This window comes from Cibotium barometz, chromosome 6 (genome assembly GCF_041138505.1).
Source record: "Cibotium barometz isolate CiBa-2024 chromosome 6, ASM4113850v1, whole genome shotgun sequence".
NCBI classification, from domain to species: Eukaryota; Viridiplantae; Streptophyta; class Polypodiopsida; order Cyatheales; family Cibotiaceae; genus Cibotium; species Cibotium barometz.
Window position 1 is genome coordinate 26,252,795 of NC_141051.1, and position 26,952 is coordinate 26,279,746.

The 26,952-nt window shown below is 40.6% G+C and overlaps 1 protein-coding gene across 1 annotated transcript; it reads left to right on the forward strand.

The window, feature by feature from the left end:
- Positions 1-8,430: 8,430 nt before the first annotated feature.
- LOC147637578 (receptor-like kinase TMK3) lies at positions 8,431-12,018 on the forward strand. The gene is made up of 2 exons (XM_086799377.1): positions 8,431-10,959; positions 11,120-12,018. Exons 1-2 carry the CDS (start codon positions 8,616-8,618, stop codon positions 11,641-11,643), a joined length of 2,868 nt encoding a protein of 955 aa, XP_086655503.1. The 5' UTR covers positions 8,431-8,615; the 3' UTR covers positions 11,644-12,018.
- Positions 12,019-26,952: the final 14,934 nt, after the last annotated feature.

Genomic DNA, 26,952 nt, shown 5'->3' on the forward strand with positions numbered 1-26,952 from the left:
AGAAATTATGTCATGCAATGTACATGAACACTTGCATATAGATTAGAAATCCGTTTGTAAAATGCTCCTCATCCATGTGCTCATTTGGAGCTTCACTAGCGAGACTAGAATTGGAAATAGGATTCATGGAAGGTAGCTGAGAAAAATGAAGGGGTTTGTATATTCTAATAAGATGGAGTAGGTCAAGGTTGGCCATGTCGGCCCCGAATGATTGCATCATTGGCACGTGGTAGTGTAGGAATTTGAAAGTTTTGGTGGAGCACTTTGTTGCACATCTCAAATGATAAGAGCCTAGTTGCAAGGTAGCAATGGTGTTGAATTGCATGTTGAGCCACTTCTAACTTTATCAAAGGATGGGGTGCTCTACAACCTCTTTGTCCAAAAGAAAGAGAATTTGTATTAGGGGGCTTCTTTGCAAAAATATGTATATAATTATATTGAGATTTAAAGATACTAGTTGTTAACCCATGCACTGCCCCTCATGCTCAAGGGAGCAAGTTCGAGGAGATGCGAGATACTTGGCCACATGGCTGAGTTCTCCCCATGGATTAATGTTCTTACAGTATAGAACCCTTACACTAGAAAAGCGACACACCACATCCACCCAACACCTTGCTTCCACTCAAGTGACAAAGTTACTATCATAGAGTGTACAAATGCCTCTCAAGATTTAGTAATTTAATCAAATCAAATGTAGATTTGATTAAAAGCTTACAATTATTACTTAATGCTGCCTTATAATATTGTTCAGGGGATTACTGAAGGTCTTCTTCTGTTGAAGGTTAGAGCCTTTTCCCATGGCACAATTTCAAGTTGTGCCCCATAAGATTTCGGAAGCTTCGAAAGACCCATTGTGAAATGAACAGACTTATTTGAAGAACATATGTGCGGTTGCTAATGAGCTGCCATCGAAAATCAAATTGGTTGCCAACAACTTAGCAAGTGTATTTGGTGTGTGTGAAGAGGGTGTTATAACTATGCCAAAATGGGTGTGGTTAAGTTTTTGGTTAAAAAAACTAGCATGTGCAAAGTTGTGCAAACGACAATGTGATAAAGCAACTCATCGCACTGTTCATTGTGCCATCACACAAGGGAAAAGCCTCTTATGATGCTTTCCGTTGGCATAGTTAGGGGCTTTACACATCTACTCCATAAATCTCAGCTTTTCTCCTTAAAAATCAAGGGGCGGGGAGGAAGAGACTTCTTGTCCATGAGCTTGAATAGGGAGGAGGGGGGGTTTCTCCTCTATTTCTAGATATTCCCCTCCCATTTTCCAAAAAAAAAAGAGGAGCGAGGATAATTTGTGCATGCCCTTAACTAGGTCATTAACCTTTTAAATATATTAATTGCTATAATACTCCTTACATTCCCATATTATGAAGCTTTGGAATGTAAGGAATCCCTTACCTGCATGGTTGACCAAGCTTGTGAAGATTTGTGATTTGCTGATTTTGGCTCTCTCTCTCTCTCTCTCTCTCTCTCTCTCTCTCTCTCTCTCTCTCTCCACACACACACACACACACACATCCAGGAGCAAGCCACCTGAGCACGAAGCAAGCCACACTCACTTTGTGTAATGTCAAGAATAGGAAGCACATTAGAGGCTTGGTAGAGGGCCCTGATCAATTGTCATAAATAATAGAGAATGTAAGGGTCAAGTGAGTCGTGAGTAGGAGAAATTTGATAGAACCTTAGTTTAAATTTTTCCCACATAAGTGGGCAAAAATCAATGTACCATATAAAAAGTTGAGCCATTCTATTTATATGGTAGTGATATGTAGATGTAGGCTAATAATGTGGACGTAGGCTAATAAAAAGTTGTAGCCATTCTATTTATATGTAGACATAGGCTAATAATGGGCTAGGCCACTTTTTCGCTCTTTTAAGAGGTTTGTTTCCCCGAGCGTATGTACACACTCTTATGAGTGAGTGTGTAAGTGAACTTATCATGTCACTTCACTTGTACTTCACTCATTCTCTTCAATCTACTTTGTGTGTGTGCTACTAGCTTTGTCTCCGCTTCAACAATTCGTATCAGAGCAGGATCTCTTGGCTCTCATCCCCTTGTTCTCATCACCTCCTCGTGCTGCTTTTCTAACTATCTCAAATTGAGCTATCCTCTTAGGTTAGGAAGGCATACTCTGTATGGTTTTCGCAGGTATCTCGGGGGAGTGTTAGCTGCATTCATTGATATAAGACTAGTGTTGTGCCAAATTTGCCAAAGCATGAGGCCCTTGTCAAACATATATGTGAGGGATGCATTTTGGGCAAGGATGCAATGGCCATCATTCTCAAAAGACGGATCGGCAAGGTAGCTTATACATAGTGATGTATGTGGTCCTATGAGGACACCGCTAATCGGGGTACATCCTTACTTTGTGACTTTTATTGATGACTACTTGAGGCACACTTGTGTGTATTTATTGTGAAAGCAAAGTTAGAGGTTTTTGCATCAGACACTTTATTTCTATGGTTGAAAATTTATCTGCACGTAAAATTGGCACCCTTCATAAAGATCCAGGGGGGTGAGGGGGAGGGGGCAATTATATGTCAAAGGAGTTTCATGGGCATAAAACATCAATGCATAGTGCCTTGCATTTGTACATGTTAAAGGATTTTCATGCATATGTTGTTGAGATATCGATCTTGACTAGTGTTGCAGACATTGATGACCTGACTGCTGGTGATAGCTTCCGCACTTATGTCACTGGCGTGGTTGGTGAGATTACGGTTGATATGCCACTAGGATGACAGGTTGTGTGATATCCACTTTGGAGTACTAGAGTTATGGCATAGTTATAACCCCAGCTCATATAGTTGAGTTAACACTATGAACAGACCATTGTATATTATTGTAGGAGAGTACTTTCCCTTATAGTATGTACTCTTCTCTTTCTAGTTATATGGTTGTAGAGAAGAGAAGAAGATAGAAGAAAATTCAATCATTCATGTCTCTCTTACGTCTTGCTTTCTCTTGTGTGTGTGTGTGTGTGTGTGTGTTTGCTTGCAAGGACCTCAAGCTCTCCCTCTCCCTCGCATTCTCTTTATGGTATCAGAGCTCCATTTTGTGTAAGAGCTAAGGAGGCAAGAAAAAAGCAAGGAAGGAAGCGATACACGGGTAAGAACATCATCATCTCTTCCCCTTCTTGTTTAGATACAACACCCCCTAGGTAGCTCTTCAAAAATCAATGTTGCTTGGTTGCAAAGTGTAACAAAAATGCTAGGATGTTTACTTTGGTGGATGTGAATATGCCTAAGGTAAAGACAACCATGTTTGTGCATGGAACATGTGTCATTGTAGATATTGGAATATGGCACAAGGGCATTGGTCATGTGAATATACAAGGATTGAAGTTGATGTAGGCAAAAAATATTGTTGTAGGTTTGCCAAAGTTTAAGGTTGATGGTATACATAAAGTATGTGAAGCATGCTAGCTTGGTAAGAAGGCCAAACATGTTTTCCCACAAGAAAAGCATGCCATTATATGTTATCCATCCATATGTATGAGGATCGACCAAGACTGCAACAATTATTGCAGGTTTACATGTATTATCTTACATTCATTGATGATCACACTAGGAAAGTGTGGGTTTATTTCATGAAGGAGAAAAGTGAGGTGTTTGCTCACTTTTAGAGATTTAAAGTCTTAATTGAGAAGGAAAAAGGCATACATGGGGGAGAGTATTTCTCGAATGAGTTCAGTGATTTCTTGAGAAAGCAGGGAATCAAGAGGTAGTTTACATGCTAGTACACTCCGCAATAGAATGGTGTTGCAGAAAGAAAAATAGGCACGTTGCACAAAAAGTGGCATGTGCCTTGATGTCTGAAAAGAATATGCCATATTATGTTTGGGTTGAATAAGTAGCAATTGCTGTGTACATTATAAATAGGACCCCCATTGTAGCTGTTCATGGTATGACGCCTGAAAAGAAGTTTACAGGCATAAAACCTGATGTGTCTCACTTGAAAGTGTTTGGGTGTATTGCATATGTGCATGTTCTTGATGAAGTGAGAACAAAGTTGGATCCAAAGGCAGAGAAATGCATCTTCATTGGTTATGCTTTGGAGTAGAAAGGTTATAGATGTTATAACCTTACCAATTGTCAGATACAAGTAAGTAGAGATGTTATCTTTGATGAGATGAGTAGCTGATATGCACCATCACTGATAGAAGATGCAGATGTAAGAAATAATGATGCTACACCACATGTAGGAAGGGCAGCAGTCACAAGTGCTTAGTGGACCTGGAGAGTCCTCTAGTAGTGGATCCCCAGTGCCCATAGTTAGGCAGGTTGAGGACAGATGTAGGTACACATGTCTGGCAAAGGAGGGAAGGAAAAGGTAGATCAACCTTTTGTGCCTGATCTGTCAGTAGGTCACTCATATGTGGATGGTGACCTTAGTGGCTCTGAGTAGAGCCTTGATGCGGAGCTTTGCATTTTGTCTGTGTGGTTACTCCTGGTGTAAGGAGAACCATGGCTGTTTTGAGGACACTTGGTAAAGATCCAGGTGTATGCAGGTCTACGAGGGTTAGGTACCCTGTTTGACATGTTGAGATATGATGGATATACAGTCCATCATTATGCTTACATGGTTAAAGCAATACAAGAGTTGGAGCCCACTTGTTTTGAGTAGGTGCTTGGAAATAAAGAATGGAACGATGCCATAAATGAGGAGATAATAGCATTGGATGCAAATGCAACATGGGAGTTAGTGCCTTTGCCTAAGAAAAAGAAAGCAATTGGACGACGTAAGTGGGTGTATAAGGTCAAGCATAACGCATATGGTTTAGTGAGCAGGTATAAGGTGAGATTGGTTGTTAAGGGCTATGCGTAGACCTATGGTTGGTTCAGTGAGGAGGTATAAGGTGAGATTGGTTGCTAAGGGCTATGTGTAGACCTATGTCATTGACTATGAGGAGACATTCAGTTCGGTTGCGAGAATGGCAACCGTGAGAGCTATCATTGCTATGGCTGGCAGCAAAGGGTTGGCCTTTACATCAAATGGATGCAAAGATTACTTCTTGCATGGTGATTTGCAAGAAAAATTTTACATGATACAGCCACTAGGTTATGAGAGTGATGCACACCCAAAATTTGTGTGTAGGTTACACAAAGCCCTATATGGCTTGAACAAGCACCCAGAGCATAGTCTAACAAGATCGGGGAGTATCCATGTAGATTTTTCACTTTATGTGAAAAAGGAAGATAAAGGGATCATGCTATTAGTCATTTACGTGGATGACTTGATTATCACTTATGATAGCAAAAATTTGAGAGATGAAGGATTTGGGTGAGCTGTGGTATTTCTCAAGCATAGAGGTGGTGAGATCATCTCATGGCATTGGCAGCCCATACGGACTGAAAATTAGCTCCAAGATCAGCCTATTGATGAGCTAATTGTCGATGATGTAATGGATGAGGAAATGGCAGCCATACAGGCGTCCAAGAGTATGCCAAAATGGCTGGTGTAGACATTGTGAGATATCAAATTAACTGCTCCTTTCTAGCATGACACACACATGTTCTCATCATGGATCTTATTATTTTGTGGATCATGCTTTCATTGCCTATATATGCAATGATGATTCCTTTGAGGAAGCATGTGAAGATAATCATTGGTCTAGGCTATGCACAGCACAATCCTAAAAAATGACACTCGGTATTTAGCAGATTTGCCTTATGGTAAAAAGACCATTGATACAAAGTGGGTAGCGTAAAGCTGATTATAGAGTTGAACCGCTACAAGCCAGGGCTTGTTGCAAAGGGTTATGCTTAGGAGAAGGACATAGATTATGATGAGACCTTTGCACCCATGTCTCATATGACTATAATCAAGTGTATTATTGCATTGGTAGCGCATCATGTTTAGAATGTACATTTGTTGGATATCAAGATTGCCTTCTTGAATGGTGATTTGCATGAGGAAGTTTATGTATCTCAACCTCGTGGTTTTGTTGAGAAGGGACATGAGTCTAAAGTATGTAGGTTAAGAAAAGCTTTATATAGCCTTAAGTAAGCTCCCAGAGCATGGTATGAGAAGATAAATGCATACTTGGTTGCAAATGGTTTTTTTGCAACATTTCAACTAAGAGTACCCTCTATGTAAAGAGGAGTAAGCATTGTTTTTTGGTAAAGAGGAGTAAGCATTGTTTTTTGGTCATCATTTTATACGTTGATGACATGGTATGTCATTTGAGATGATAGATTTGGACACGTTGCATTATTATTTAGGCATACATATTATGTAACGTGATGATGGTATTGTGATGTTGCAGTCAAAGTACATACATAGATTGTTTATCCGGTTTGGTCTTGAAGATTGTACTACACCAATAGAGACAGGTGCTAGGCTCAGCCTCCAGGGTGCATGTGAACCATTTGATGTATCACTTTATCAGTAGACTGTTAGGTGTCTCATTTATCTATGTAATACGAGGCCATATATTCAGTTTGGGATCTCCAAAAGGTTTGTGCACACTTGCGGAAGTAAGCATTAGCAGGTTGCCACACGAGTATTTTGATACTTACATGGTACTCAGTCCCCCTTGGGCTATTCTATGCTAAGGGGGGTGATATTTAGTTACATGCTTTGAGTGATTTCAATTTGGTTGGATGTTATGACACACGAGTGTCATAACATCCAGCCCAATCGAATTATTGGTGATTCATGTATATCATGGCTTCGCAAAGAAGCAGTTTGCTGACTGTGCCACTTGAGTTGTGAAGTTGAGTGCAGGGTAGCTTTTACAGAACTGTGGAGTGAATATGGCTTTTAATAGATCTTGGGGCTGGACAACAGTCCCCCCACCAACGAGAGTGCATTGGTCGTTTTGCGAGGAAGAACTGAATGTTTCATATTCACACAAAGCACATTGAGATGCATCATTGTAGGAGAGACTAGCCTGGCTTAAGCTTTGAGCTTATTGCCATTTAGGGATTGATCACCCACATGTTTCCTATACATGTTCACATCATCACTACAGGGGAGATTTGTGGCCGTTTATAGGGTAGTGATGTGTGGACGTAGGCTAATAACAGGTCAGGACACTTTTTCCCCCCCTTAGGAGGTTTTTTTCTCCCCAAGCGTGTATACACAATCTTATGAGTGAGTGTAGGTGACCTTATCATGTCACTTCTCTTGTACTTCACTCATCCTCATCAATCTACTTTGAGTGTTGTGCTTCTCTCTCTCTCTCCTTGCTTGGTGAATGTGTGTGTTTGTTGCCACCTTTGTCTCCACTCTAATGAAAGTTGTGTGACTATATTTGAATAGGTTGATTGTGTGCAGTAATTAATATTGCTGATGTGGCATTAATTAACTCAACCTTAGGACCTAAGGTTGTAATAGTTCACAATTCCTCCTCAACATCCTGCTGCCTGCCTCTTGCACGTCGGACTAACCAGCACCACAAATGTAATCTTCCTCTTGCATGCGTCCCCTATAGTGAGTCCTTTATGTGTTGGTTCTGCTATGAACGCAACTTCCATTGCTCCAGTCTCATTCTGTTACTATAGAGAGAGAAAGAGAGATGGCTCCTCTACCTACACTAAGCCTAAATAGAAAAGAAAGAGAAATGAGTGCATAGAAGCATATGTCCAAGAAAACGCTTCAAAAGATGTGTGAGGGTAGAGAAAGAGGTGCACTCTTGCTCCACTACCTACAAGCAAATATATATATATATATATATATATATATATATAGAGAGAGAGAGAGAGAGAGAGAGAGAGAGAGAGAGAGAGAGAGAGAGAGAGAGATCAGACAAACGAGAAAAAAGGCACAAAGGCCTTGTTCTCAACAAGTGGCGTGCCCAAATGTGTGGTGTGATCTTGGGAGAGGGAGGCACAAAGGGAGAAGAGCAACAAAGCAAGAGAGGGCTCGACCTACTCTCTTACGCATGGAATAGTCGAGAGACGATGAGAGAGCGCCTCACATAGTGAGAGACATGGGCATTCCACAAATAGTCAGAAAACCTTGGTACCTTAGTTTTTTATTATCAATTAATTAATGCAGCAAATGAAAAAGTTGTGAACATATGGGCATGGTTACTTGGGGGGAGTTCCCACAAGGAGGTTTCGTTTTAACAAAGCCCCTAGTTGAAATGAAGAGCATCTTTGAAGATTTTTTTTTGCAAGAGAAAGTATATTCATATTAATAAGATTTAGTTACAAAAAGTGAAAATATAACAAACCCCAATGGTGGAAAACCAGGGATAAGCAAGTCTAGTCATTTTATGGCATCATGCACGTTTTTGAGGTTTTTTAAAGAGGTTTAAATTACATGAAAAACCATAGGAGTTTTCTATTTTCAAAAGGGCTACCTTGCCACCGTTGCCGGACAAAAAATCAAGGGCCTGGACCTAGCTGGACAAACCTAACAGGCCACGTGGCTTGCCAACCCATTTTTAGTTGGAAAAGAGGAATTCTGTCACTTTTACAGGTTCGCCTAACCTAGATAGACGGCATACCAACACACACACTCTGGATCCTTATTCTACAAACAACACACACTCTCTGATTCTACATCTCCTCCGTCGAGCTCAAACCACAAGAGAAGCGACCCTTGCGGAGTGTGCATTCTGGCTGTTCTTCTTCGAGTTCTGTCTGTTTAAGCCATGTTTCTTTTCTACCATCGCTGGCTCTCTTTAGCAGCCACAAGCTCGTGTCTGCTTCTCCTCTTCTCCCTGCAGGGCTTCTCCGAGCTGGTACAGGGTGCAACAGACCCCTCCGACTTGGCAGTGCTCAAGGCCTTGCTGGCAGGGCTGTCGAACCCGAGTGAGCTCTCCGACTGGACGGGGACAGACCCCTGCGGGGCTAAGTGGTCCTACGTGGAGTGCAGCGGGTCAAGGGTAACGCAGTTGCAGCTGAACGGGGCAGGCCTGCAAGGTTCCCTTCCTTCTAATCTTAACAGTTTGTCTAACTTGCAGCAAATTGCAATACAGGGGAATTCCTTCACGGGCGCCGTGCCCTCACTCAGTGGGCTGTCTCAGCTCACTACAGCTTTTTTGGGTGGCCAGCAGTTCACCACCATACCTTCAGATTTCTTCCGAGGGCTCACCTCTCTCACCGTGCTCACCTTGGACAACAACCCACTGAATGTTTCTACTGGGTGGACACTCCCAGATGACCTAGCCTCGTCTACCAGCATCACTACCCTTTTCCTCTCTAACACCACCCTCAGAGGCCCCATCCCAGACTTTCTAGGCAACTTGACAAGCCTCCAAGACCTCAGGCTTGCTTACAACCAGCTCACTGGTGCCATCCCCCAATCCTTCAGTAACCTCGGCCAGCTCACCCGCCTCGAGCTCAACAATCAAGGCCTCCCGGGTGCCCTCTCAGGTCCTATCCATGTGGTGGGCGCCATGCCCTCCCTCGGAACCCTCTGGCTCCAGGTGAACAGTTTCTCTGGCCCCATTCCTCCCGGCCTCGGTTCTGCTGTCTCCCTCGTGGAATGCCGCCTCAATGACAACAAACTTGTCGGGCTCATCCCCACAACATTCTCATCATCTTCCTCCTTGCAATTTTTATCAGTTCAGAATAACATGCTTGTGGGTCCCGTTCTTGCGATCCCGTCCATCTCCGACTCTTCGAACTACACATACTCAGGCAACATGTTCTGCCTTGAACAAGTGGGGGCAGCTTGTGCTGCACAGGTCACAGCTCTACTTTCCTTTCTAGATGGTGTAAACTATGCTTCAAATCTGCTAGATTCATGGACGGGCAACAACCCCTGCGCTTCATGGCCGGGTATCACATGTGATACCCAAGGAAAGAAGAATGTCATAGCCATCAATTTACCTAAATCTCAGTTAACTGGGATCATTTCTCCTAATCTAGGAAATCTCACCTCCCTCTCAAAGCTAGTTCTTAGTGGCAACAACCTCACTGGCACCATACCGGACTCTCTCACCAAGCTCAACTCCTTGGTTTTAATAGATGTTAGCAATAATAATATCTATGGCCCTGTTCCTTCATTCAATACAAGCCAGGTTCAATTGATTCTTACAGGCAATTCTAACGTCAACAATGTTATGCCACCTCCTAGTGACTCAAGTTCGGGTACCAACTCCGGTGGCAGCTCATCTGGCACATCATCAGGAGGAAAAAGGTCTTCATTTCCTGTCGGAGCGATTGCTGGTGTTATACTTGGTGTAAGTGCTGTCTTCCTTTTTGGCTCTATATGTGGATTTCTTCTATACAAGAGGAGGCAGAGGTTCTTGAGGGTCCAAAGCCCGAATACTGTGTACATGCACCCCACAGACAGTGGAGATGGTGCAGAAATGGTTAAAATTACAGTTACCCCAAACACTGCAAACGGAGTCCATGCTGTTCGCAACAACAGTGGCCCTAGTGATAACGTGCAGGTGTTAGAGGCCGGCAATCTCGTGATATCCATTCAGATTTTGCGCAATGTGACAAATAATTTCAGTGATGAGAATGTGCTGGGGAAGGGAGGGTTTGGGGTTGTGTACAAAGGTGAGCTAGATGATGGCACCAAGATTGCTGTGAAGAGGATGCTAGCCTCAGTCGTGAGCAACAAAGGCTTGGATGAGTTTCAAGCAGAGATTGCTGTCCTAACCAAAGTGAGACATAGACATCTGGTTGCTCTTCTGGGTTACTGCATAGATGGAAATGAAAGGCTTCTGGTGTATGAGTACATGCCTCAGGGTACTTTGAGTCAGCACCTCTTTGAGTGGAAGAAACTTGATCTGCTGCCTCTTAGCTGGGACAAGCGTCTCAGCATTGCATTGGATATGGCCCGAGGCGTTGAGTATCTTCATGGGCTTGCCCACAAGAGCTTTATTCACAGAGACTTGAAACCGTCCAATGTGCTGCTAGGAGATGACTACAGGGCCAAGGTTTCTGATTTTGGCTTGGTGAAGCTCGCACCCGAGGGAAAGTTCTCTGTGGAGACAAGATTGGCAGGCACCTTTGGATACTTGGCTCCTGAATATGCTGGTAATGCTCAAATTGCCTCTCTTGCATGATATCTGATGTGGGTTCTTGTCATGTCTTTTGGCTGGCTTTTATATGTGATGATGTTTTATGTGTAGGCAGCCCATGCCTTAAAACTGAGCATAGCAAATTATTTATGTTTTTTTTTCTTTCAAATTTGCAGTCACAGGGCGTGTCACAACGAAAGTAGATGTGTTCAGCTTCGGAGTGATGCTCATGGAGCTACTAACTGGCCGTAAAGCTTTGGATGAGACACGGCCTGAAGAGAACATGCATTTGGTGACATGGTTCAGGCGTCTGATTGGCAACAAGGGGGCAGTCTTTGATGCTGTGGATCCTGTTATGGAGGTTAATGATGAGACTTCCCAAAGCATTTCGATAGTAGCAGAGCTTGCTGGGCACTGCACTGCCCGTGAGCCACACAACCGCCCAGACATGAGCCATGCCGTGAATGTGCTTTCACCTCTTGTAGAGCAGTGGAAACCCAATGATGTAGCTGAGGATGATGAGGGCATTGATCTGGACTTGACTCTCCCCCAGGCTCTGAAGAGGTGGCAAGCCTTTGAAGGCTCTTCTGTTACTTCATCTGACTACAAGGATAATAACACAAGGGCTTCCATGATGGCAAGCATGCCTGCATGTCCATCAGGGCTTGCCCAAAACTTCACTTCAATTGATGGAAGGTAGAGTATTGCAGAATAGGGTGTTGACATCAATGTGGCTCTAAAACATGTGATAGGTAAACATCAAAGCTCAGGTCATGATAGCGTAGCATACATAGCCATAACCTTTTCCTCACCATTTAATTAAAAAGCTCTGGGCTTGATCTGCGGTTATGCAGCTTGCTCAAACAGACACCCATAGCTAGGATTAACTACCTCACTCATTCTTTCCTCCACTTTGGGAGGGTCTCAGTTTTCATAAAGTAGTATTCTTTGCATAGCCTTGCCGAAGCTCCTGTTATGTTCTCGCAACTTCTAGTGTGTACTTTCTAGCGGCTTGGGTTTTCTTGGTCCAAATTATGTATTCTGAAATTTGGAAAATATATATTTTGCTTCGTCTTTTTTTGGTCTGGAGATGGGAGCAAGAATAAGTATTAAGGTTCCCTTCACACGCATGCGGCCCACTAACCGCCTCTACTTACTTCGCGATACTTCCGTTGGCCCTTTCACCTATACTAAGGCTTGAGTACCTCTCACTAATTAATTTCACCTATACTAAGGCTTGAGTACCTCTCACTAATTAATTAATAGCAAAAAGAATTTAGGACCCATATTATGTCCCAAACCTACCTTGGAAAGGTGGTTATATATTATCCGTTTAACAAATGTGCCATCCTTTGTGAAGTCCCTAGGCATTGAACCCGAGTCTCCATCGTAGAATCTACCAGGTGAACTACACGCCCATTAGTACGCCCATCAGCTGCCTATATCCTCCTCTTAATTTATCGAATATATTCACATTACATAACTTACTTCGGTGGTGATGTTATATAACCTACCTATACCCTCTACTTGAATTTATCGAGTATATTCACTTACCTTTACTTTTGGGAAGGCGTGCAAGGCAGTTGGTGGTCTCTGGCGAGTTGAAGAAAGCGAGTGATGTTTGGGAAGTTGTCTTGGATCGTCTTTGATGCCATGGGAGAGGACTGAAGACATGGGAGTACCATTTTGGTTGAGATTTTCCCTTTGCTTGGTCTATTTTCTTTTACTTCGTCTGGAATCTCCCTTGTTGTAAAATTTATTTTTTCTTACTTAATAGAAGACTCTTTTTAGATTTTTTTTAAAATTAATAAATTAAAAATTACATCCCTCATGCATGGACTTAAAACACCCTTACCATTGCTTTGTGAGGCAAATGCATACTTTGTGAAGTTGAGATCGCCCAGATACGTGTAAATTTTGAAAGTTACGTTCCAAGCCTTTGAGAATTGTTTGAAAAACTAGGAATTTGTCACTGGTCTGGGTTGTATGCCCACACAAAATCTGTGTTCCATTATTGTTATTGCAGAGCTCCGCTCTAAGGTTCAACCTAGGATATGTTGGGTGAACACCTTAATAAAGCATGCCCAAAAATTACTAGAAAGGAAAATCGATCCTTGATGTTGTGTTGCATTCCTTGTGGCTTTCGAAGCCTGTGCCTTCTTTGCTAGAGAGAGAAAGAGATATATTGAGATTATTGCTCCTTGCTTTGCTTTACCAGAAGAGACAAAGAGAGACGAGAAGCTGTGGACGTCGAGTGTCGAGCATAGTTGGAGAGAGAGAGGCTAGCGGGAAACACAGGTACATTTCACGTGCCGAGACTCATTTCTTCTTCACAAAACGTTTAAAAGGAATGCATTTACCTACATTAATAATCTAATGTCCCCACGAAAAACAGCGTTGAATATCAATTAATTAATTAATGGAACTGACTTCTTAGTAAATTCAAATCAATCCGACTAAGGTTGAGAAACAGATAATCGAGGGCTAGGTTAGTCTATTGAAAAAGTCGGCATCTGCAACGATTCAAGTTTCAGTAGGTTTTATTTGGCCGTTATTCTTGCCCTACGCGTATCTCTCTCTTCAGTTCTCTTGCATGGTCATGAACGCTTTGCCCTAGTAATCCTTCTCTATGGTTTCCTTATTGTTGTTGCCGTTACCTACTTTCATGGGTCTGCTATTGTCATGTTCGTGGGCCTCCTCCATCCTTTCTTGTTGGATGGAGGATATCAAGGAAAGAGGGGGGGGGGGGGGGGTGATCGTGTAGATTTAAATGATCCCCATATTTCCAAATAGACGTTTGTTGGCCAATAAAGTGCAAAATTGTGAGAGGAGAAGGAGAATCTTAGATTGCAACTCAGCGATAATGTAAATTGTTCTCCACTTGAATTTTTGTCTCGCTTTTCAAAAAATATGTATGAAGCGATTCTTTGATAATTGTAGTCGTTTGAGAGATTCGAATTTTTAGAGATATTAGAGGCATTTAGTGAGGCATTCAAAATACCTTGTTCATTTAATCATTGTCTCACTACACCAGGGTCTAGATATTGGGGTTTGAGCTTGTGCCCCTTTCTTGGTAGCGTGGTAGATCTTTTAGGGGTGTTCGTCCATTTTATGGTGCAGTTGTACTAAGGCTTAATCTCCTAGTTTTGTGGCAGATTCAAAATTGACTTTGTGAACGAATATGGGTGCCAAAGCAATTAATTATTTTGTTGAGGTAGTATAACTTTAGGAATGAGGTGGTATAACCTTATAGGTGATGGGACGTTTAAAAAAATTGAATTCTCAAGGTCTTTTTGGAAATCTTTCCGGAACCGCCTCATCACGGGTATAAAAGGTGGTCAGCTGTGTTTTTTTTCTTCTGGGCGAAAGCCTGCGCGAGAGAGAGACGTCGGGTAGAGTGTGAAACGTCGGGTAGAGTGTGAAAGAGAGACGTCGCGTAGAGAGAGATGACGATGTCGCTGAGAGACGATACGCTGAGAGATGATCTCACACGACTGTAATTTTTTTTAAAATGTAAATGCTAAGGTTATTTAATAACGTCGTAACCTAAGGTTATTAATTAACGATAGCATGTATTAATTAATTAACACAAGCCCAGCCCGAATATATGATTCCAATTTCGAAAGACATTATCTGTCTGCACCATTTCTTTGCACGAAACGCTCACAGCCTGTACACAGTTTCTCGTGGTTCTATTACCTTGAGTAACCCCCTTACCCTGTGCTTGCTTCTCTTCGTTATGGCCTTATCCCTTTACCCCCTCTGCTTGTTCTCATCTCATCAGGAAACAATCCATCAGTTGGTCTTTTCAACGATCAAGAATGCATGTCATGCAGCCGCCTATCTAGACCCAGCCCATAAGTCCAGGTCTGCTGTGAATTGGGCACATTTTAGTGCAAATGTCATGGCCAAATGCCAGCATAGTGCAATGGTATCTTACTCATCCCTAATCTACCATCAGCTAGCTAACATCCTTCTTGCTTGAGTTTGCCATTGGCATCAATTGCATGTTTGATTATATGAGCGGATGAGCCTGGATAAGTGCAAAAGAATCGCTCACGCATCCACCGAGCATCTTCTATTGGATGGTTCTTAAAAGTCAAAATATACTTGGTGTAAACATTTCATGTGAGTATGGTAGCGTGTTGGTGATCATCAATGATTGTGTTAAGTTCAAGTGTGGCAGTGTGTTGATGTGATCACATCAATAATTGTGTCAAGTTCAAATACTTCTTCTTGGTCACAACAGTTAGAGGTGGATCTTCAAAGTAGGATGTGTGATGGAAGTGGTCCCCTAAATGGCCTTAATAAGCTAATGTGGAAAGAATTATGAACGTTCCTGAGTGACATAAAATACAATCGATATGCAAGGTCATTAATCTTTTTGGACCCTAAATGGTCCATAGAACCTTGGTGCCAATTTTACCCACTGGGTTTTTCTCAATACTCTCGAGTCATCCTTAAGAGAACATAGTCACCTTCTTTAAAGTAATCTTTTTGGGTTTCTTGTTTGGTTGTTTAGTGTAGGTAGATTGAGATCTTGTATTGCTTGGTATATTAGCTGAGTGAGATGTATTATTATATGCAAATTGAAGAAGGTGAATGAATTTGTCCTAAAGTTAGGTTGGGACGATACATAGGCTTAGGATTATTAGTAACTTTTGTGGGAAGTTTAAACTTACTTCCATCACGGGGTAAGGAGAACAAGATAGTCATGGGAAGAAGCATTAGGGAAAAACGGAGCTCATTTTGGGGCCCTGTAAGAAATTCACTATTTTTCGATTTATTTCTCTCCTAAAAGATCTCAAAAATAATAAAATATGGAAACGTGGCTCAGAACTGTCAGTAAGGACCACTGAACTGTCAGTTCAGAAAAGAATAAGATAATCTTTTGTCTAACTAACACGATTTTGCATTAAATATCTTCTTAATTTTTTTTGTTTCTCGAAGATTTCGCATCTCTTTTGACGACGTGTGCAGGCCTCTCATAAAGAATCCATCACTGAACTTAATGATTGTATGGATACCGCCACACTTCCATAATTCATGTTATAAAAAGACTATGAGATTGACAAGCCAACTTTGCAACCTCAGAAGCACAAAAATGGCCGATACTAGTGAGTTACAATCTTAGAAGAAGCGATTATACCATCTTCACATCGACTTAGAAGAACAATATGCTCCAGCACAAAAAAGACGAAAGGGTACGATGCTAAATGCTCAACAATGGGAAAATATGAGAAGAGAAGGGCTCCAACATATTGACTTATGGTGTGATGGAAGTATATATCCAAAATGTCTAGTAAAAAACTCTACACCTCCATTTGTCAATCCAACCACACTACTGAGGTTTGCGGGCGATGGACAAAATGGACTTCTTGGTTATATTTCAGCACAGTCTGCATTTGCAGAAACATATAAAACAATGTACCTACAAGAAAAGGGAGCCAGGATTCAAGAGATAGCTATTCGTGCAAAATTGGAGCAGCAGTTGCAGAATGAAATTGAGGAGCATTCAAAGAGTAAAAAAGAGTTAACAAGATCAAGAAGGAAGAGAACCATGCTTGGAGACAGACAACGAAGCAGGAAGATTAAAAACATTGCAAATTTGAAGGCTGAGACTGGTGGATGCAAGCGAAGAATTCAGGAAGCAAGGTTAGTTTGTAATTTTTTATTTTTTAAACTCAAAATGCTCTCAAATGACTATATCTATTTTGTCCATTAATGCAAAACAGGATTGGAAGTGTTGAATAATATAGGCATATTGTGTTGTTACTATATTGTTACTATAGGAAATTATTGGAGCCTGCAAAAGAAAATATGGATCCCAACCTTCTTCCAGTTAAACAAATGAAAGGATTGCTTTCTTGTGGTGTAGCAAAAGGTTTGATTGAAGAAAAAAAATACAAAACAATCAAACGCAATGTTGTAGAGGACTTTATATCCAATAATCAAGTTGATGGTACTACAATAATCCAAGAGGCTCTTGATGTTAGTGGAGTTAGCATGAAGGGATATAGTTCGATTTTCCATGTGATATCCTCAACTTTGAGAGATCAAAGGATTAAACGAGTTTTACTGCCAAATCCAGCAACAGTGTGGAAGATAAGAGGTCATTTGAATGAAAGTATAGATGAGTTTATTGGACCATATATCCATATTGAAGAAATATTTCATGGTGCTAAAGGAACCACTGTGTATGACTCTTGGAACAATATATTTGTAGATCTACAACAACTTCAAAGAAGAATGGTCGAGTTTTATGGAATAACATTTGAAGAGTGCAAAGGCATTTTGAAATTTGTTATCAAACTGGATGAGTGTGAGGTTGTAAAGGAAAAGAAAATGGAAAGGATTACTATCACATTGATGAATGGAGCACTTGATACATCATTGAATGAAGCGAGTTCGAAGTATTTTAGTGTGCAGTCGGAGAAACACATATGGTGGTTGGACTCATTCCAGGTATGATCATTTTTTATTTCGTACTTGATTTTAGTCAATGTTTTCAAATCTTTTATAGTAAGACTTTTGTTTTGTATAATCACAGGTAAAGACAGAAGACCATGAAACACTAGATTGGGTGTTTCACCACACGGAAATACCAAGAATAATTAAAAGACAAGTGCAAGGAGAGAATCTCCATGTTGCAGGAAAAGGTGATTTTCAAGTAGAGTGGCATATGGCGGGGGATCTTAAAACACTTAAGTGCATGTATAACGTTAGTAAAGGAGGTAACTCAAAGTCTCCTTGTCTTTACTGCAAAGAATCAGCTCAAGTAATGGATTCCAAATGGTGGAAGAGAGCACCTAATAGAGATAAAGTTGACCCTGACTTCCATTCTTGACATTCCACTATTTAATGTTCACATATGCACATTGCATGCTCTATGTCGAATTATTGAGAAATTGGTATTTTTGTATATTGGATTTGCTTGGAAACTCCGTCCCGAAAGAAATAGAAAGGATGCTCTTCATGCATTGGAAAAAGTGTTATCCGATATAGGTCTGCATGGAGGTGATGTTCATATCACAAAGGATTTTAAAAAGTCTACCAATGGCAAGGAGGTACCAATCAAGCCCTCTATTGGTGGTGTTAAGGCAAGAAGATTCTTGTCTCGACCCAAACACAATAGTAAGCAAGTAAGGCAAGGTAGAACAGTTTCAAGGATTAGTTATGGATTGTGGAAGCAAGTCCATAATGCCGTGAAAGATCATGAGGCAGATGGGGAAGCACGAAATGTGAAGGCAGAGGTGTGGAGGTCTCTTGATCAACTCTTCATGTTCTGTGACAATGTAACATGGACAAAGAGTGATTACAAGAACTTTGAAGAGGCAATTAAACATTTTGGGAAGTCAATGAAAGACGCATGGACAGCCTGCAATATAACTCACTACATGGTGAAGTGATGTCTTCTTCTTTTACTTAAGTGTGATCCTCTTTTCTTTTATAACTTACTATGCATTCTTATGTCTTTGTGAAAACAGCATATCATCTACAACCACCTTCCCTATTTTGTCAAAAAGTATGGATGCCCAGCAATTTGGTCTACCCAAGGCATGGAGAAGTCTCACTACATGGCACGTAATGCATTTTTTAGACACACACAACACTATGGAGGGAGTCAAAAGGCAAATAGTCTGAAGGAAGTCTTCCAATGGTTTTACCGAGGCATTCTACAAAGGCTGCATGCTAAAAGAAAAGTTGCTAGTTCCAAAGTCAAGCTTGCTTTTATTCTAGCCCAAAAGCAAAGACGAAGACAAACTTTGGACAATTCAATGGCAGCAGAGAGACATAGACAGTGGAGGGATTCGAAGATATTTAGAAACCATAAATGGACAAGTAAACATGAATAGCAGTTTGTAACTTATTGGTCTTATGTCCACATGTTTTCAAACTCAATCAATAGATTTTTATTCTGTGGAACAAGCGACTCTTGGTGTTATGCCTATATGTTTTGAGACTCCATCAAAAGTATTTCTTTTGTGAAACATGTGATCTATATTAACAAGCATCAATACATCCATATATTAACACACAAAAAATTCAATCAATACTACTTAATTATGCTAGACATACTGTTGATCCTTACCAATAAAGTACTGAGTGTCAAACGCTTTTAGAAGCTTTTGAGTGTGGGAAGAGTACTGAAGTGTCGTACGGTGATGGGACAAATGCAAAAGGGTACTGATCGTCCGTACGGACAAGGAACTGATGAGGATCAAAGACTTTGTACAAATCAGTTCAACTTCAACATAATGTTTGTGCTATATTTGATGACTAAATCCTATTACTCCCAAGGCTTGCGAGTCGGAACTCTCTTTTTGAACTTGATTGGACTCTTTTTCTTCCTTATTGGCTTGATGTCGACTTTCTGTTTATCAATGCTTGCCTCTGTTGCTTGTCTGAGAGGGGTATCCTTGTCTTCAGCTATCTCCACGTGTTCTTCTTCTTGGATTGTGTGGCCTGATGCAATCATGGGTGGCTCTCGAAACCTTATGAGCTTGTGTTTTCCATACCCCTCTAGACATTTGGGCTCCTTAACACCACATGCTAAGACAAAAAGTAAGAGCCCTAGAGGCCTGCTTATTCACATAATCCCCAAATATATCTATGGCGGACAACCTCTCTATTAAAATGATCTTTTTCTTTTGCCATGGAAGATCATGTCCACCTAAAACCCTAGACAAACATTTAAAGAAGTAAACAATGGCTTCTCCATTGTTGCTCAACTGCCTATGGTAAATCAAGATCTTAGCACTGCCTAGATCATGAATATAATGAGCTAGGCTTGACATTTTGCCAAACCCAGCCGGCCTTCTTCCACTTGATCTCTGGAGGAATGTGTCATCCTCAATTTGTAGTTGCCATGTATCAAAAGATTGTAGTGAGACAATGATACATAACTACAAAACATTTAAACACAAGATAAAGTATTTGATTTGAAGTAATAATATCATACCCTCTCATTTTCATCAGCAACAAGAAGTTCATCTTTCCAAAGATTTATTCCTCTCCCCTCCAGTCTAGCCTCTTCTTTAAGTTTTTCCTTATGAAGTGCTGAGAGATTCATAGCTTCCTGGGTGAGCTGGAAGGCAGCTTCATCTGGCTCTTGGAAACTTTCAGCCTCTTTGAAACAAATAGTAAGGGCCTCTGCAGGATCAAAAGTTGTTTCCAAATCTAGCAGTGAATGGTCATCCTCTATGCCAACCTCCTTGTCAAGCCTTGAAGCCTGGGCAATAAGGGAAATGGCATAGTCCTCCCTCAAATTGAACATACACTGTATATCATGGAGGAAAACATAATCTTTACCACCAATCAAGACACCTGGAAGCATGGGCACTGCATAGTTGCTGCTCTGAACATCAAAATCTTCAACTGGCTGTGCTGCCCTAAGAGTTTCAGTCCTCAGTTGAACAAGGTCAAGAGCAGCCACTTGCAGCCCCTCATCCTCGAGGTTGATATCTTCTTCCTGCTTTGCCATATCTGTTGCCATAGGAATATCCTCTTTTACCTCCGCTATATATCTTCTTCTTCAGTCTCCTGCCCTTGCTCTTCTAGAGATTGCTGTTGAAAGACAATGTACATAAGGAATGCCATGTTTTCCTCAAGCACTCTACACTTTCCACAATCCTTCCTGCCTCTGTCAGTTGTTTGAAGGTATCCCAATGGTCTGAAAGGAAATCTCTGTGATGGTCCAAAAGAGAGCTCATAGTGAACTCCCTGTTGAAAATACTGTGGTATATGTGGAAGTTCCTCTGAGCCTTGCACTTGTGAAGAAAGTCAAATAGGAGCAAATCTGGAGATTTGTCCTCTTCTGGTTCCCTTTGTTTTGAAAGGGAAGACTCACCTTTCTGCTCTAGTCTCTTGCTTTTGCCTAAACCAAAATTTATATAACGAATTCTATATGCTCACATATGCAATCAGATAATGTATAGAATATCACCAAACAACTCTCTTCATAAGCACACATGAATCACCTGGTGATTGCTGTGGTCTGAGTATAGTAGCAGAAAAGTCCAGCTTCCTCTTGAAAGGAGAGGCCTGAGAATCAACTGTTCCAAAGCAAAAACCTTTCTCATCATCAAGAAAGACATCCCCATGGACATAGAAAGCAGAACAATGAGGAAACAGTAAAAACCAAAAGGGACACAAGAATTTGCAACAAAACGCGATGCAGATCCATTTGAAAAATGTCAATTGCTCTCCTCGCATTTTGTTGCAAATTCTAAATTTCTATTGACATCCATCTCCAATCAAATGCTAGGGATATCTCACAATGTTCAGGACAGTAAATGATACCAGGAGGAATTCCCCAGGGCAAAAGAGAGCAAAAGAAAGAGGAAAAAATAAAAACTAAAACAAATATCAGAATTTGCAGGAAAACGCGATTTGGAGCATTTGGAAAATGTAAAGCACTATAATCGCATTTTGTTGCAAAATTCTAAATCCTAATCATATCCATCTCTAATCAAATCCTAGGGTGATCTGCTAGATTTCTAGGCACTGAGATTCAAGAATTCTACAGATGGAAGAAATATATATCAGAAAACATTGGAAAGGGTATAGATCTCTGACCTTTCTTTTCCTCTTCCATACTGTTGGAGTAGCCCTGGAGATTCTCCTGCTCTCTTCCAAACTTGAGCTGTAGGACTGGTAACCTGGAGATCTGGTAATGGTAGTAGTCTTCAGACAGGTTGCAGAGTGGATGGAGTGTGTTGGGTAGGAAGTGATCAGAGTGGGAAAGAAAAGGATGATGGGAGGGTGCTGGTAGGGATGGAAGACGGGGAGGGAAAAGTGTTAATGGATCTAATTATGAAATCATGATTGGCACAATTTCCAAGGCAAAAAGTGACCCACAAATTTCAAATTCCAAAAGATCTGGGTGGGACCCACACGTGTTAAAAAACGACTATATTTCACACGTGTGGTATTTAATAACTCCTTTATTTGTATTTTGTAATAATCTACTCTCCTAACTCAGTTCTCTTGCATCTCTACCTCCCTACTCTACACCATCAGCATCCAGACCAGCAGCAGAGGTTCATCCCCAGCACAGGATGCTCATCATCAGCACAGCACACTTGCAGATAGCTTCTAGGTTAGTAAGACAATCTATTTCCTTCTCTTCTTGTTTAATAGTATATTAGGGTAAGGAACTGATTGATGTGATGTAGGTTAGATATTATGATAAATATTATATGCATTTTTTAGATTTTCTCCACTGCATGTAGAAGCAGGAAGACTTTTTATTTGGGCCTGTTGAATGAGAGCTTGATCACTTCTTGATGTCCATAGGCTCAATCCATGTTGCACCAAGCTGCATACACACTGAAATGACTAAAGGCATGTTGAAGTATGCTGTCTCTAGAATTTGCAGCAAAACGCGAGGAGAGGGCTTTAGAAATCTCAAACAGCCCAAATCGCATTTTGTTGCAAATTTGAAAATGCTTCTTCATCCACCCATTTCATTGTGATTTTGTAACTTTCTAGGCTATTCAAGGCTGCATAGTTCTTGCATAAACTCAATACATATTGTTTATAGTTGAAAAGACAGAGAATTCATTGTAGGGATGCAATAGCATGTTGTTTCAAGTATTTGCAGAAAAACGCGATTATGAGCTGTTAGAAATTTCAAATCATCATAATCGCGTTTTGTTACAAATTGTTCAATATTGCTTTATCCAATTTGTCATCACCTTCTTTTATCATTCCATGTTCTCCATGGTTCTAATCTTTTTCTATTGCTTTGTATGGACCTTTTCAGAGTGATGGCAAGAACCAAGGCAACTGCAAGGAGGTCTGGCAAGGGGCCAGGGCTTGCAGCAGCAGCAGCTGGGGGCTGATGTCTCTAGTGTGCCTCCAAAAGGAAGAGTTGCACATGGCAGGAAGGGGAAGCCAATGAGCATGCTGCAGCAAAAGTCCAAGAGGTTAAAACATTCTGCACAGGTGTGCTAAAGGAGATCAGGAAACAACAAAAAGCTATAGGCTTTGCAATCCCCAAGGCACCTTTTCAGAGGCTAGTGAGAGAAATTTGTGATAGCTGGCACCTTGGTTTCAGGTGGAACAGGACTGCCATTCTTTCCTTACAGGAAATGGCAGAGGATTACTTGGAGAAGTACTTTGAAGATGCAATGCTTGTAGCAGCCCATGCTCACAGGGTAACTCTGATGGCCAAGGACTTCAACACATTGTCCAGAGTGAGGTGGAGGTATGACAAGCTGGTCCATCCTGTGGAATGGCAGGACATAAAAATGAGAGACATATTATTAATTCCACCTACAAGGAAATTGAAGGCAGACAAGGTGAAGGTTGTTGAAGTGACCCACTCAATGAGCACCAGAGGGAAAGATGCTTATGAGGAGTCACTGAAGCAGCAAATAGAAGAATCCAAATCTGCTATAGATGTGGAGACTGTACAGATGGAGCTACAGATACAGAGAAGGTTGCAGGAGCTGGGCCCTAACATAGTTGTCCATATTAAAGATGATTTTTCAGAGAATAATTTTGACTTGACAAAAGCATGCTTGGCAGCATTGGCTCATAAGAATGAGTATTGCTCAGATACTATCATTCTTGCAATGCTCTAGTAAGTGTCTTTTATTTTACATTTGTTTGCAAAACAATCCTTATTGTACCTCCTCCCTTATACCTTACCTTAATTATTGTTCTGTCCAATGTAGCATGATGAGAAGCTGGCTGAACCATGCTGTACAGCATACAGTTTATATTATTGATCCTGTAATTTCCTTCAAGTTAAGAGATCCAAAGGAAACTCCCATGGATATTTCCAATTGGTTCAGACACTGTGATTTTGATCATGTTGATATTTTGCTACTTCCATACCATAACAAGTATGTGTGTGGCTGCTTCTTTTGGGATTTTCCTTCAAGATTGAGTACTCTTGTAGCCTTTGATTTCTTAATGCTTTTTTCCTTATGCAGTGACCACTGGAGCTTTGCTTCTATTGACATCCAGCAGAAGCAATGCTTTTTATTCAACTCTCTTAGAAACACACACAGAGAGGTGAAATTGTAAGTGGTTTGTGTGCTATTTTTAACTTTAAACTTCATTATTTGGATTTAATGCACACTAACTGAATTATATGTATTGCAGTTGTATTAGAAGACTTCTAGATGCATTGGATTAGTGTCCTCCTAATGTCAATCTTTTGGATTCAATAGAGCCAATAGATTTAGAGGTAGAAAGTTGTTCCCTCTACTGATGTCTATTTCATGCTATGCCTTTGAACTTATTGAATAATTTTATTTTGTTCAGACATTAACAGTTTCTAACATATCTTTCCAACTATCCAGACACCACAACAAGATGATTCAAGTAGCTGTGGCTGGAGAGTGCTAATTAGTGCCAAATATATACTTTCAAGCTATTTTGAGATAGGACAGCCAGAGCTTGTAAGAAAAAATAATTTTCATTTAGCTTCAAAAAATTTGATATTGGTACAAAGTGTTCTAAATCATCATATCTCATTGCAGATGAGAGAAGATAGCTTCAACTCGAGCTATGTGTATAGTTTCAGAGCTGATATAATTTGGAAGTTTTTGAAGTATGCCTTCCCCAAACCTATTGTACCAGCTACTGTCGAGTTGGGTGAGAGCTCTAAAGTCCGAGAAGGTGTCATACACCTTGATGACACAGATGATGCAGATGTGGTGCCACAAGAACAAGGACCTAGTGCTGATGAGGAGAAGCCACAAGAACAAGGACCTGCTGCTGCTGATGTTATTGAGGAAATGATGGAGCAACAGCAAACAGATGCTCCAGGGGCAGTAGAGGAGACAATGGAGTAGCACCAAGAGACTGTACACGACAGGATGGAGCAGCAGAAAGTAGATTCTCCAAATAAAGATGATACGGTGAGCTTGGACCATGTAGAGCAGCCTCTAGATCAGCCTGTAGATAAATAGAAAATTGTTGTCAAGAATATGTTCTACATATATAATTAAACACTTCTGTACAGAATTTTACATTTCTGAATATAATACCTTTGTTTATGGAGTCTGTGTTATCTCAATTTTTAAATTTTCAATGTCTTTGCATTTTATTGATCTCTCTCTTCTTTTGAGCACCTGCAAAAAAGCAATATGAAACAATAGGGTAAAGTAAACTAATAGCAGTGCTTAATGAGACTAGGATAAGTCACATGGTATACCTTCTTATTGTTGTAGATAAATAAAAAGTCCTTTGAAATAGAACCTTCTGTCTCAAATAGAATGTCATTGCGCAATTGAGCTAGGGAGCAACATTGTCTTAATGTGATATTGACTAGCACATCACCATTCTCAACAACATCAATATCAAGAAGTTTATTTTCTGCACCAAAAGAATCTTCATCTTGATCCATTGGGACTAGTTTTGTACCTAGCATTCGACTGCGCTTATAATAAAAAGAAAAAATGAAATTTTGTGATGCAACCATGTACTTCAGTTGCATAAAAGGTTGGACAACCTCACAAAACACTGAACTACATGTCTTCTAATCCCAACCTTTATCCAAAAATTGTGGCATGCATGCCAGACTTGTTGCTTTAACTGTGAACATTGTTTTTGAAACCTTCACTGGAAAGGTATTAAACAAGTCTACAAAAACTGTGAGAGGCATGCATAAAGAAATTTTTATTATCCTTGTGGCAATATTGGGCCTCAGAGCTTTCTGTACTTCTTTGAAAAGCTTGGCTCTATATGCCTCTGTAACACTAAAATGTGGGAGAGGCCAATCCACTGAATTCCATGCTGGAAGGTCTTGTTTTCTTAACACACCATGTGTGTTTGCATTGTCCAGCAACTGATAAAAATGATCAGTAAAAAATATACCGGATTGAGCTAGCTCTGTTGCACATCGACCTTCGTATTGTTGTTCTCCTATCGATCCATGCAAAACATCTATAAATCCCAAAATACAATCGATGTTTTGTCATGTCTCATACGATGAAGGGTATAAATCTGAAATAAAATAACACAAGAATATCAATAAGCAAAGAAAGAAAGCTTTGTCTTAAAAATCCATGCACCTCATAAAGAACAAAACCACAATAGAAAAATATACAATTAGGCCTGTGTTGCGGAAGATCATTTGGATAGTCTCGCAAGACAAGTTCCTTATGCATGTACACATGCTGAATCAAAACTTCTTTCACCGATATCTTTCCTCTGGTGATTTTAAAATCTCGTACTCTTCCCTTCCATGATGCCAAGAAAATGTTTTTTGTCTGGGGTCTCTTTCTTTTACTAGGTTGCATGAGCACCCATGCTCCTTTCGAAACAGTAAACCTTTCCCAAGTTCCTTCCGTTTTGACTGTACTTGAATTCTCTACCGAAGAAATAGAAGAAGCAGGTCGACAGGGTAAGGATGTGTGGTATAATTCTGCCTTCATAGCATTATCATCCACAGAGCGTCTTCCACAAGAACGACCATAGTTTTTATTCACCATGGATACCTTGTGAATCTGTAACCACAGCAAAGTAATGTAAACAAGATAACAAAGTGAAGTTTCAAGAAAGAGAAAGTGGGCAGACAGATAGTTGACAAGAAACATCTTACTCTAAGCCAAACAGGATCAAGGGAGCAGTTTTGGAAAAGAAGAGGTTGCTGCACAATGAGGCAGTGGTGTAGAATGGTAGACCTTTCGAAGGAAAGGCAGCACAACAATTCAAAGTTCAAAGGGAGGTGGAAGCGGGAAGGCCCTTGTCAGAGAAAATGTCAGACTAGATTCTATCTTCATTCCAAAGATCTTGTGAGAATAAAAAACCAATCTCCACATTAATGTAGCATGCTTGTACCTACATAAAATATTGTTTCTTTTATCTATTTTCTTTTATTTTTGTGAATTTCCAACGTTATGTTGGCTCTCTGTTCATTGGTTGAGAGCTTATTTTTCCAAACCGTAAAAGGCCCCAAAATGAGCTCCCTTTTTCCCTAATGTGAGGGAGAAATTCCAAACTTGGAACCTATAAATGAAGAGCCCAGAGCTAAGGGTTTATAACCCTA